This window comes from Gobius niger (genome assembly GCF_951799975.1).
Source record: "Gobius niger genome assembly, chromosome: 9".
Taxonomy (NCBI): Eukaryota; Metazoa; Chordata; class Actinopteri; order Gobiiformes; family Gobiidae; genus Gobius; species Gobius niger.
The window spans coordinates 36,138,052-36,150,968 of NC_136860.1; the positions used below are offsets into that span (position 1 = coordinate 36,138,052).

Sequence of the window (12,917 nt, forward strand, 5' to 3'; positions counted from 1 at the left end):
CCACTTCCCCATTGTGGTAATTGGTCAAAATAGAAGAAAAAAACAACCTTCTGTGCGGCTCTACGGCGTCTGACGGCGTCACGTCTCGACCAGATTCATGAGTTCTGCTGCTCCAATAAGATGAAGAGGCTTTAAATAACATGAATGTGCTTCAGAAATCACAACTAGTTAAATAAAACCAGAAAAAAAAAGGCAGTGACTAGGGCTGCTCGATTATTGAAAAAATTATAATCACGATTATTTTTGTCATAATTGAAATCACGATTATTCAAACGATTATTTGTTGCCTTTAAAAAAATCCATCAAAAAAATGACAAAAATCCAGCAAAAAAAAAGACAAAAATCCAGCAAAAAAGTGACAAAAATCCATAAAAAAAATGACAAAAATCCAGCAAAAAAGTGACAAAAATCCAGCAAAAAAAATGACAAAAATTCAGCCAAAAAGTGACAAAAATCCAGCAAAAAAGTGACAAAAATCCAGCAAAAAAATGACAAAAATCCAGCAAATAAATGACAAAAATCCATTAAAAAAGTGACAAAAATCCATTAAAAAAATGACAAAAATCCAGCAAAAAAAGACAAAAATCCAGCAAAAAAAAAGACAAAAATCCATTAAAGTGACAAAAATCCAGCAAAAAAGTGACAAAAATCCATTTAAAAAGTGACAAAAATCCATTAAAAAAGTGACAAAAATCCATTAAAAAGTGACAAAAATCCAGCAAAAAAGTGACAAAAATCCATTTAAAAAGTGACAAAAATCCATTAAAAAAGTGACAAAAATCCATTAAAAAAGTGACAAAAATCTGTTAAAAAATGACAAAAATCCAGCAAAAAAAAGACAAAAATCCAGCAGAAAAATGACAAAAATCCATTAAAAAAGTGACAAAAATCCATTAAAAGAGTGACAAAAATCCATTAAAAAAGTGACAAAAATCCATTAAAAAAGTGACAAAAATCCATAAAAAAAAAGACAAAAATCCGTCAAAAAATGACAAAAAATCCAGTAAAAAAAAAGACAAAAATCCAGCAGAAAAATGACAAAAATCCATTAAAAAAGTGACAAAAATCCATTAAAAGAGTGACAAAAATCCATTAAAAAAGTGACAAAAATCCATTAAAAAAGTGACAAAAATCCATTAAAAAAAAGACAAAAATCCATTAAAAGAGTGACAAAAATCCATTAAAAAAGTGACAAAAATCCATTTAAAAAAAAGACAAAAATTCATTAAAAAAAAGACAAAAATTCAGCAAAAAAGTGACAAAAATTAAAAATTTGAAAAAAAAATAATTTGAAAAATTGAAAAAAAATACAAAAAAAATTAGAGCGATTCCAATGGGGAAGTGGAGCTGGTTGTGGTAATTGGTCAAAATAGAAGAAAAAAACAACCTTCTGTGCGGCTCTACGGCATCTGACGGCGTCACGTCTCGACCAGATTCATGAGTTCTGCTGCTCCAATGAGATGAAGAGGCTTTAAATAACATGAATGTGCTTCAGAAATCACAACTATTAAATAAAACCAGAAAAAAAGGCAGTGACTAGGACTGCTCGATTATTGAAAAAATAATAATCACGATTATTTTTGTCATAATTGAAATCACGATTATTCAAACGATTATTTGTTGCCTTTAAAAAAATCCATCCAAAAAATGACAAAAATCCATTAAAAAAGTGACAAAAATCCATTAAAAAAAATGACAAAAATCCAGCAAAAAAAAGACAAAAATCCATCAAAAAAGTGACAAAAATCCATTTAAAAAGTGACAAAAATCCATTAAAAAAGTGACAAAAATCCAGCAAAAAAAAGACAAAAATCCAGCAGAAAAAAGACAAAAATCCATTTAAAAAGTGACAAAAATCCAGCAAAAAAGTGACAAAAATCCATTTAAAAAGTGACAAAAATCCGTTAAAAAAATGACAAAAATCCAGCAAAAAAAAGACAAAAATCCAGCAGAAAAATGACAAAAATCCATTAAAAAGTGACAAAAATCCATTAAAAGAGTGACAAAAATCCATTTAAAAAGTGACAAAAATCCATTAAAAAAAGTGACAAAAATCCATTAAAAAAAGTGACAAAAATCCATTAAAAAAAGTGACAAAAATCCATTAAAAAAGTGACAAAAATCCATTAAAAAAGTGACAAAAATCCATTAAAAAAGTGACAAAAATCCATTAAAAAGTGACAAAAATCCATTAAAAAAGTGACAAAAATCCATTAAAAAAAGACAAAAATCCATTAAAAAGTGACAAAAATCCATTAAAAAAGTGACAAAAATCCATTAAAAAAAGACAAAAATCCATTAAAAAAAAGACAAAAATCCATTAAAAAAAGACAAAAATCCATTAAAAAAAAGACAAAAATCTGTTAAAAAATGACAAAAATCTAGTAAAAAAAAGACAAAAATCCAGCAGAAAAATGACAAAAATCCATTAAAAAAGTGACAAAAATCCATTAAAAAAAAGACAAAAATTCAGCAAAAAAGTGACAAAAATTGAAAAATGTGAAAAAAAAAAAAATTGAAAAATTGAAAAAAAAAAAAAAAAAAATTTGAATCCATTTTTTGCGATTATGCTAATTTTGTAATCGTTTACTGTTGTAATCGAAATCGTAATCGAATTTCGATTAATTGCACAGCCCTAGCAGTGACTGAAATATGTGGTGTTGGAACAGTCTCTATACCAGGTTTTCTTCATTGTAAAAAGACCAAGGGGCCAATTTTAGCCCCAATTCATTCCATACAAGACACTTTCCTTTGAATTTGTGTATTTTATTTAAGCTGAAACCTTTAATGCTGCCCCTGGACCAAACAGGCATCAAATCCTGGTCTCTGAAGAAGTCATATTGTTTTGGTTCCTGCTTTAACGGTACCCAGCCCCAGAGCCGTGGGAAGATATTTTAGTTAGGGGGTGCTGAGGGACAAAATGTACCCCGAAAACGCTTTTTCTGCACAGATTTCCAATGTAATAATATTGCCTGCAGTTCCCAAACTATCCAACAGGGGGTGCTGCAGCCCCCTCAGCACCCTGGGTTCCCACGAGCCCTAACCCCAAAGTAAAGCACCAAGTAATTGACGGTATTTCTTCCAGTTTTTAGAATACTTTAACTCTGAAAGTGTTTAAGTACTCTCTGATTTGTGTAATAATCTTCCTCAAACTCATCTTGAGGGCCGGATTTGGCCCCTGGGCCTGACGTTGCCCACCCCGCTCATCCTTTTGAGCAATTTTTATCCTTCATGAATTAATCTCAAGTGTTTTTTTATTTTTTATAAATGTACTGAATGGCTGCACATTATTTATATTAGTAAAAATGTGAGATTGCAGGATAAATGGAGCTAAACTAAACCTGATCTGAACAGTCTTGGTACATTTTGCAACAGAAATGTGAATAAACTCGTGTGTAAAAGTCTGAGAGGAGACGAGTTTCAGAGTCACCTGCTCATCAACATCAAGGCTCAGATTACGCTCATACAAATGTAAAGTGGAGCTTATTATTTGCATTTTTTCAATTTTAGCTGAATTTTTTGTGTGCTGTTTTCTCTGAGGGGTGAACGGGACAATGTTTACCAGTTCCATCACTGCACTAGATGGGGGGGGGACATAGATGAGCTCGTCCTGAGACTCACCTGAGAAGAGCGGCTTCATATGGGAAGGATATTATTAGTCTTTAACCGCGTTTGCATCGTGGTTTTCTTCCCCGTGTTGTTGTTAGCGCCCGGTGTCAGGAAAGTTAGCGAGCGAGGCAGTGATACAACTGTAAGAGCTCATCCAAGACAAGACGCAGTGTTAGGGCTGTGCAATTAATTGAAATTCGATTACGATTTCGATTATTACACTAGACGATCACAAAATTAGCATAATCGAGAACTAGGGCTGTGCAATTAATCAAAATTCGATTACGATTTCAATTACAACAGTAAACGATTACAAAATTAGCATAATCGCAAAAAAAACGATTATAATTTTTTTTTTTTTTTTTTCCAATATTTTTTTTTTCAATTTTTGTCATTTTTTATTTTCTTTCTAATTTTAGGATTTTTGTCACTTTTTTGATGGATTTTTGTCTTTTTTTTTGCTGGATTTTTGTCTTTTTTGATGGATTTTTGTCACTTTTTTGCTGGATTTTTATCTTTTTTTGATGGATTTTTGTCATTTTTTGGATGGATTTTTGTCACTTTTTTGATGGATTTTTGTCATTTTTTGGATGGATTTTTGTCACTTTTTTGATGGATTTTTGTCACTTTTTTGATGGATTTTTGTCTTTTTTTGATGGATTTTTGTCTTTTTTGATGGATTTTTGTCATTTTTTTGATGGATTTTTGTCTTTTTTTGATGGATTTTTGTCATTTTTTTGATGGATTTTTGTCTTTTTTGATGGATTTTTGTCACTTTTTTGATGGATTTTTGTCTTTTTTTTGATGGATTTTTGTCTTTTTTGATGGATTTTTGTCACTTTTTTGATGGATTTTTGTCATTTTTTTGATGGATTTTTGTCATTTTTTTGATGGATTTTTGTCATTTTTTTGATGGATTTTTGTCACTTTTTTGATGGATTTTTGTCATTTTTTTGATGGATTTTTGTCATTTTTTTGATGGATTTTTGTCATTTTTTTGATGGATTTTTGTCTTTTTTGATGGATTTTTGTCACTTTTTTGATGGATTTTTGTCTTTTTTTTGATGGATTTTTGTCTTTTTTGATGGATTTTTGTCACTTTTTTGATGGATTTTTGTCATTTTTTTGATGGATTTTTATCTTTTTTTGATGGATTTTTGTCACTTTTTTTGATGAATTTTTGTCTTTTTTTTGATGAATTTTTGTCTTTTTTTTTTGATGGATTTTTGTCACTTTTTTGCTGGATTTTTGTCACTTTTTTGCTGGATTTTTGTCTTTTTGCTGGATTTTTGTCATTTTTTTGATGGATTTTTGTCATTTTTTTGATGGATTTTTGTCATTTTTTTGCTGGATTTTTGTCTTTTTGCTGGATTTTTGTCATTTTTTTGATGGATTTTTGTCATTTTTTTTGACGGATTTTTGTCATTTTTTTGATGGATTTTTGTCATTTTTTTGATGGATTTTTGTCATTTTTTTGATGGATTTTTGTCACTATTTTTGTTGGATTTTTGTATTTTTTCTGCTGGATTTTTGTCATTTTTTTAATGGATTTTTGTCACTTTTTTGCTGGATTTTTGTCTTTTTTTGATGGATTTTTGTCACTTTTTTGATGGATTTTTGTCTTTTTTAATGGATTTTTGTCACTTTTTTGATGGATTTTTATCTTTTTTTGATGGATTTTTGTCATTTTTTGGATGGATTTTTGTCACTTTTTTGATGGATTTTTGTCACTTTTTTAATGGATTTTTGTCACTTTTTTGATGGATTTTTGTCACTTTTTTAATGGATTTTTGTCACTTTTTTGATGGATTTTTATCTTTTTTGATGGATTTTTATCTTTTTTTGATGGATTTTTGTCATTTTTTGGATGGATTTTTGTCACTTTTTTGATGGATTTTTGTCACTTTTTTGATGGATTTTTTTAAAGGCAACAAATAATCGTTTGAATAATCGTGATTTCAATTATGACAAAAATAATCGTGATTATTATTTTTTCAATAATCGAGCAGCCCTATCGAGAACAAACGATTATTAAGGATGCTCCCGCTCGTCCTGTGCGGTTTGTGTGACGCGTCTGATCAGCTGAACCAGCGCAGCGACAGAACTGTAAATATTATTGTACTAATATTTCTTATACCTAACTCTTAGATAACGCTGCTGTTCAGAGCTCACCTTGTGCTGAAGGAGAACAGCTGTTCAGAAGCCTCGACATCCTTTGCTCAGGCCCTGGTTTTGTTTAGTAGAAAAGTCTAAAACTCTTCTTCAGGAGCAGATCAACGGAGCTCAAACAAACTCTTATTACTTCAGCTGCTGAGATGATTGTTTCTGTTCCCTTCGCATTTCACGAGCTAGAGGCTCATGCTTTGGTTTGACATAAAAACATTAGCGCTGAGTGATGATGTCATCAGGCCGCGCGGCTCTGTTGGACAGGTGTGAGGGCTGGCCAGCAGGGGGCAGGTGTCCCTATAGAAACTGAACATATTAAAAAGTAAAAAAAAAAAAAAAAAAAGGGGTTTTATTGTCCAACGAAAATGTAGTCCATAGTTGTTTTTGTTAAATAATAATAAAAATGAATAAATAAATAAAATAAAAAAATTTTAACGCAACAAATAATCGTTTGAATAATTGTGATTTCAATTACTACTAAAATAATCGTGATTATTATTTTTTCTATAATCGAGCTGCCCTAACTTGACTAATATTGCAAGCTTTACTCTTCCTGTTCCACTATTAGTACATTTTAAAGTTACAAAAGCGTCATGTCGACAGAAATATATATTATTAATACATTTTACGGTATTTCCTTTGGAATATTAGGATTTTTACTTCATCAGAAGTTTTGTTTCTCATAATTTATGTCAGAACTGAAACATGAGTCAGACGTGCTCAGTTACTCACACATTTTCTAAAATACATTACTTTTTACTCTGACTTTAATATTTATTTTTCAAAAATAATGTAATAATTAGAAGTTTTATGGAACAAAGGCCCATAAAAAACAAAACAAAATGTGAATATACAGATTTACCTGAAACCCGGTAAAACGGAAAAGTAAAAAAAAAAAAGGTTTCCTGTATTTGGAATTTTCTGTCATCACAAATATAGACGTAGAATTTTCATTTTCACTCTGTCTCTCTGTAATAACTTTTTCTTTTGAATCTGTTTCCTTCAGTTCGAGACAGAAGGAAAAGCAACCACATAAACCATATCAGCCATGTAAGTGAACTTTGTATTTCTGTCACTGACGGCTCTGGCTGCTCATAATTCTCCTTTTATTCTCCTTTTATTCTCCTTTTATTCTCCTTTTATTCTCCTTTTATTCTCCTTTTATTCTCCTTTCAGGTTTCTCCCAGTCCTTTGTCAAAGAAGTACAGCTCCTGCTCCACCATCTTCATCGACGACAGCACGGTCAGCCAGCCCAACCTCAAGAGCACCATCAAGTGGTGAGGATCGAACGTGACATTAACCTCTTAACTCCCGCCTGAACCGAGAGTATTTTCTCCAAATCCTGTAGGCCAGTGTAACACCTCATTTGAAAGCTAAGATCTACAAAACTCATCTAAATGGATCTTTTTCCTCACGTCATCAGATGTTTTTCCCATCATTTTTTGGGGGGTTTTAAACTCACTTTTGTAAGTTTTTGGTAATTTTTTTGTCAAATAGTACATTTCCTGTCACTTTTTGTCACATGTTCATCATTTTTTCATCATTTTTTTGGTCATTTTTTGTAAATTTTTTGTCACATTTTTGTCCGTTTTTCGTCATTTTTTCACAATTTTTTTTTTGACATTTTTGCCGCTTTTTCATAATTTTTTTGTCAGATTTTTAGTCACATTTTTGTCCGTTTTTTGTAATTTTTTGGTCAAATAGTACATTTCCTGTCACTTTTTGTCACATGTTCATTTTGTCATTTTTTTTGTAATTTTTTGGTCATTTTTTGGTCATTTTTTGTCACATTTTGGTCACATTTTTGTCAGTTTTTGTAAATTTTGTGTAAATTTTTTTGTGATTTTTTCGTCATTTTTTCGTTCATTTTTTGGACATTTTTGCCGCTTTTTCATAATTTTTTTGTCAAATTTTGGTCAATTTTTTTCAGATTTTTTGTCATATTTTTGTCAGTTTTTTGAAATTTTTGGTCAAATAGTACATCTCTTGTCACTTTTTGTCACTTGTTCATTTTTTCATTTTTTGGTCATTTTTTGTAATTTTTTTGTAATTTTTTTTGTAATTTTTTTTGTAATTTTTTTTGTAATTTTTTTTGTAATTTTTTTTGTAATTTTTTTGGTAATTTTTTGTATCATTTTTTTGTCCATTTTTTGTCACATTTTTGTCCGTTTTTCATTAATTTTTTTGTGACATTTTTGCCACTTTTTCATTAATTTTTTGTCAAATTTTGGTCAATTTTTTGTCACATTTTTTGTCACATTTTTGTCAGTTTTTGTAAATTTTGTGTACATTTTTTTGTCATTTTTTGTCACATTTTTGTCAGTTTTTCGTCATTTTTTCGTTCATTTTTTGGACATTTTTGCTACTTTTTCATATTTTTTTTGTCAAATTTTGGTCAATTTTTTGTCTAAGTTTTCTCACTTTTTGTCACATCTTCATCATTGTTTTCGTCTCAGTTCTGTCTCTATTTTCTCACCTTTTTTCCAGAAGCTTTTGGATTGGGGTAAAGCCAAACTAGAGAAAATGTGCTCGGTTCAGGTGGGAGTTAAGGGGTTAAACCTGAAACTAATCACTCAAAATCCGAGCTAAACCAAGTCTAAACAGGGACTGAATCAGCCCCGATCTCGGACTAAACTTATCACTAATGTGTTTGCTTTTCCCACACGTTACTGCCCTGTTTTCATGATTTTCCATTGAATCTAACAGACCTTTATCCCTTTTCTTCCAGTGTTACATTAGCAATATACTACCACATCAAAAACAGGTGAGCGTTTAGACCTTTGAAGTGATTTTTATGATTTAGTTTCCGTCTGTGATGGTCATGTAATATGTGATGTTCACTTCAGGGACTCGGACAGGTCCATGGACATCTTTGACGAGAAGCTCCATCCTTTATCGGTGAGTTTACCCTTCCCTAGTTCTGTCACGATAGCATAATCTGAAGTTCGATCTAAGTTGAGACCATTTACCATGAAGTTCGATCTATGGAGGCAAGATTGTTGAAGACCTTATAATGGAAAAAAACAAACTAACTCGAAAGCTCTGTTTGAAAAGTGCTTCATCTTAAAATATCCCACATTGAACACGAAATACAGTAAAACACAACTTACTGTATTTTCCAGTCTGTAAGTCGCTCTGAAGTATAAGTCGCACCAGCCTTGACAACTACCTGGCCCTGGAGGCGTAACTCTACCGTCAGAATACTGAATACTTGCCTTAAAGCTGTACTAAGTAACGTGTTTACCTTAATAAATCCTTTCCTAGTCCCTGTGGGGGTAATACAAGTGTTTATGGCAGGGGTAGGCAACGTCAGGCCCGGGGGCCAAATCCGGCACTCCGGCACAGAACCTCTGGCCCTCAAGATGATTTTGAGAAACACTATTACACAAATCACAGAGTACTTTTAACATTATTAGAGTTAAATGGGTGAAAATAAGTTAGAAATACTGTCAATGCACCCAATTAGGTCATAACACTGGCATTTGAAAGAAGTGCACAGGAAAAAGAATAATCATTTTCAAGAAGAAACCTCTAGTAGTCGTTATTCTCTTAATTCAGATAATTTTGTGTCATTTCAAGTGAAAAACAATAATTTGTCTGATTCCAAGTGGGTTTTATTCTTGCCTGTCCTGCCAAACAACATGCTTTTTCATAGATGTTTCAAAGATATAAATTCTGGGAGCAGCATAATCTTAACGATTTACCGGTGGGCGTGATTGACAGACGGCATCAACCAATCAGAGCAACGCCAGATACAAAACGAAGCTAATCACGGGCTAAAAGCTCGATGGCCGCATTTAGAGGAACGACTTTGCAAATAAGAGATTGAAAAACGTGCTGGAGGTTTGTCACCGGTGCAGAGGTTTGTTCCTCATGCTTTAGCATCTGAACTGTTTATGTGATGTTAACATAACAGACACATATTTAGTTCGTTGTGTAATGTGTCACGTTAGCAAACCGTGCGCCTCAGCCTGTTGTTTTTATCCCATTAGGCATTTTATGGCTAGTGCGTCTTGCACTCTGTACCGACTTAAAGTGCAGAACATACAAGGCATTCCTTTGATATTAGGAAACTTAACTGTATTCTAAATACACTCAAATGAAAGAGTAACTTTTCCAGAATACAGTTACTCAAAATTTTCATTCTAAATACATATTCTGAATACATGTATTCAGTTACTCCCCAACGCTGTGCATCGTTGACAAGCCTCTCCCGGCAGCGCATTGTCCAAGCGTCCATTTGCAAACTCCTCTGGCTTTTCTCCGGCTTGTTTTGTTTTCTTCATTGCAGTCAGAGAAACCTCACAAGTTTCAGTGTGAAAATAACAAAGATGTAAAATTATATAGGCTACAGTATGTTGATGTATAAGGTGGCGCAGCGGTTAGAGCTCGTGCTTCACAGCTAGAAGGCCCCGGGTTTGATTCCCACCTGGACGGGGCCTGTCTGTGGAGTACTACAAAAAACATGTACAATAGGCCAGGATGAATGAGAGTGTGTTTGAGAGCATGAGACCCATGTGTGTTCATTAACATGCACTGTCCCAGCCATATAAACAAATAACATAAAAACTATGAAAAAAGTACGACACATGTTCCGGAAAATACAGTACTTTGAGACGGTACAAAGTTTAGAACAAAAGTAAAACTCTCCTGGAGTTTAAAATACACATAAAAGCTACAATGTTAAAAAAGTATGAAGTACTTGGACATGAATAATGTGGGATATTTGATTTGAACAAACATGAATATGACGGTTTGTTTCTTATTGACCATTTGTAAACATTCAAGAATACGAAGGTTCTGTATTTTATATATTGAAAAACTGAATATAAAATACAAAAACATCTGTTAATACTGTAAATATATATATATATATGTATGTATGTATATATATATATATAAGACTGTAAATATATGTATGTAGACATAAATACATACCATTTTCCAAAGGACAACAGTGTGAAGTGTGAAGTAACAAAAGGGGCAGATATTATGAGACTTGTTCTTCTCCTCTGCTCCGTTTCATTCATACTGTGTTGGCGGTTTTATTGTGATTGCATAACATCACTTTTTAATGAAATAAATAAATAAAATGAAATGAAAAAAAATGAAATGAAATGTAGTGTTAAAGCAATTATGTCAAATTTTATGGATTATAGTTGCTTTTATCATGAAAAATAAAACAAAAACATGGAAACAGGAATCCTTGCTCCCAACTCTGCGAGAGGAACATCATCTCTCTCCACTGTCTCTAAACTCTCAAAGTATTACAGGAGATGACTGATTTGAATGAAGCCTTGTGTTTGTTGTTGGCAGAGGGAGCCGGTGCCAGAGGAATACTCCCGCGTCGACCCGGAACACAAGCTCATCTATCGTTTCGTCAGGACGTTGTTCAGCGCGGCGCAGCTCACGGCAGAATGTGCCATTGTCACTCTGGTCAGTCCCTGCCCACGGCGCTCTGTCCACGGCGCTCTGTCCACTGCTCTGACCCCGAGGTTTGAGCTTTAACCTCTTCACTCCCGCCTGAACCCAGAGCATTTTCTCCAGTTCAGCTTTACCCAAATCCTGTAGGCCAGTGTGACGCCTCATTTGAAAGCTAAGATCTACAAAACTCATCTAAATGGATCTTTTTCCTCACGTCATCAGATTTCTTTTCCATCATTTTTTGGGGGGTTTCAACTAATTTTTGTAGCTTTCTTTAATTTTTTTGTCAAATAGTAAATTTTTTGTCACATGTTCATCATATTTTCATCATTATTTTTGGTCCTTTTTTTTGGTCCTTTTTTTGTGACATTTTTGCCACTTTTTCATAATTTTTTCGTAATTTTTTTGTAGATTTTCGCCACTTTTTTTGTCAATTTTTTGTCAATTTTTCATCACATTTTTGTCATTTTTTGTACATTTTTCGTCATTTTTTTGTCACTTTCTGTCATTTTTTTGTCATTTTTTACATCAATTTTTGTGAAATTTTTGCCACTTTTTCATAATTTTTTCTGTCATTTTTTTTGTCCTTTTGTAAAAAAAAATTGTCCGTTTTTTTGTTAATTTTTTTACATTTTCATAATTTTTTCGTCCGTTTTTTGTCAATTTTTCGTCACATTTTTGTCATTTTTTCGTCATTTTTTTGTTAATTTTTCGTATGTTTTTTTGTCACTTTCTGTTATTTTTTTGTCCTTTTGTCAAATTTTTTTGGTCCATTTTTTGTCACATTTTTGTCACATTTTCAGCATTTTTTCGTCAATTTTTTGTAAATTTTCCGTCACATTTTTGTCACTTTCTGTCATTTTTTTGTAATTTTTTTCATCAATTTTTGTGACATTTTTGCCACTTTTTCTTAATTTTTTTGTCAAATTTTTGTCCATTTTTTGTCCAATTTTTCGTCACTTTTGTGTCACATCTTCATCATTGTTTTCATCTCAGTTCTGTTGCTATCAGCTTTTGGATTGGGGTAAAGCCAAACTCGAGAAAATGTGCTCGGTTCAGGTGGGAGTTAAGGGGTTAAACAGTAATGATGGAGATGTTTTCTGATCTAGACGGATAATGCTAGACCTGCCATTTTCAGAAGATTCTCAGTCTAAGGCCTCCACAGTAGTTGTTAAAATAGACTGACTATGATCTTAATGTTCCTTAGAGGGAGATGTGCTGCTGGTTTTGTCCACTAGAGGGCGGTGTAGTCATATCATTTGGCCTGTTGTCAGTAAAAGCCACTATAGCAGCCTTTATAATGAAACATAGAGTAAATAGTCCGACAAATTGTACTTTTTGCTTCTTTAATTAACATTATCATGCAAAATTAAACATAATACTAATCAGAAAGAAGTGAGTAAAGATTGAAAATAGACAATACGTGTCATTTTCCCCCCAAAATAATTGTATTGAGTTTGCAATTTACGATTTTTGTGAGTAATTTATTAATCTGATGGTTATTTTTGTTATTAACCCCTTAACCCCCGCCTGAACCGAGCACATTTTCTCTAGTTTGGCTTTACCCCAATCCAAAAGCTTCTGGAAAAAAGGTGTGAAAATAGCGACAGAACTGAGACGAAAACGATGATGAAGATGTGACAAAAAAGTGAGAAAACTTTGACAAAAAACAGACAAAAATTTGACAAAAAAATGATGAAAAAGTGGCAAAAATGTCA

The 12,917-nt window shown here is 32.4% G+C and overlaps 1 protein-coding gene across 1 annotated transcript in view; it reads left to right on the plus strand.

The window, feature by feature from the left end:
- Positions 1 to 12,917, plus strand: part of ccnyl1 (cyclin Y-like 1) — a 35,443-nt gene that overhangs the window by 13,625 nt on the left and 8,901 nt on the right. The window contains exons 3-7 of the mRNA XM_079563469.1: positions 6,782 to 6,825; positions 6,952 to 7,052; positions 8,504 to 8,539; positions 8,622 to 8,673; positions 11,092 to 11,211. Of these exons, the coding sequence (XP_079419595.1) occupies positions 6,782 to 6,825; positions 6,952 to 7,052; positions 8,504 to 8,539; positions 8,622 to 8,673; positions 11,092 to 11,211 (353 nt within the window). The remainder of the gene's footprint in view (positions 1 to 6,781; positions 6,826 to 6,951; positions 7,053 to 8,503; positions 8,540 to 8,621; positions 8,674 to 11,091; positions 11,212 to 12,917) is intronic.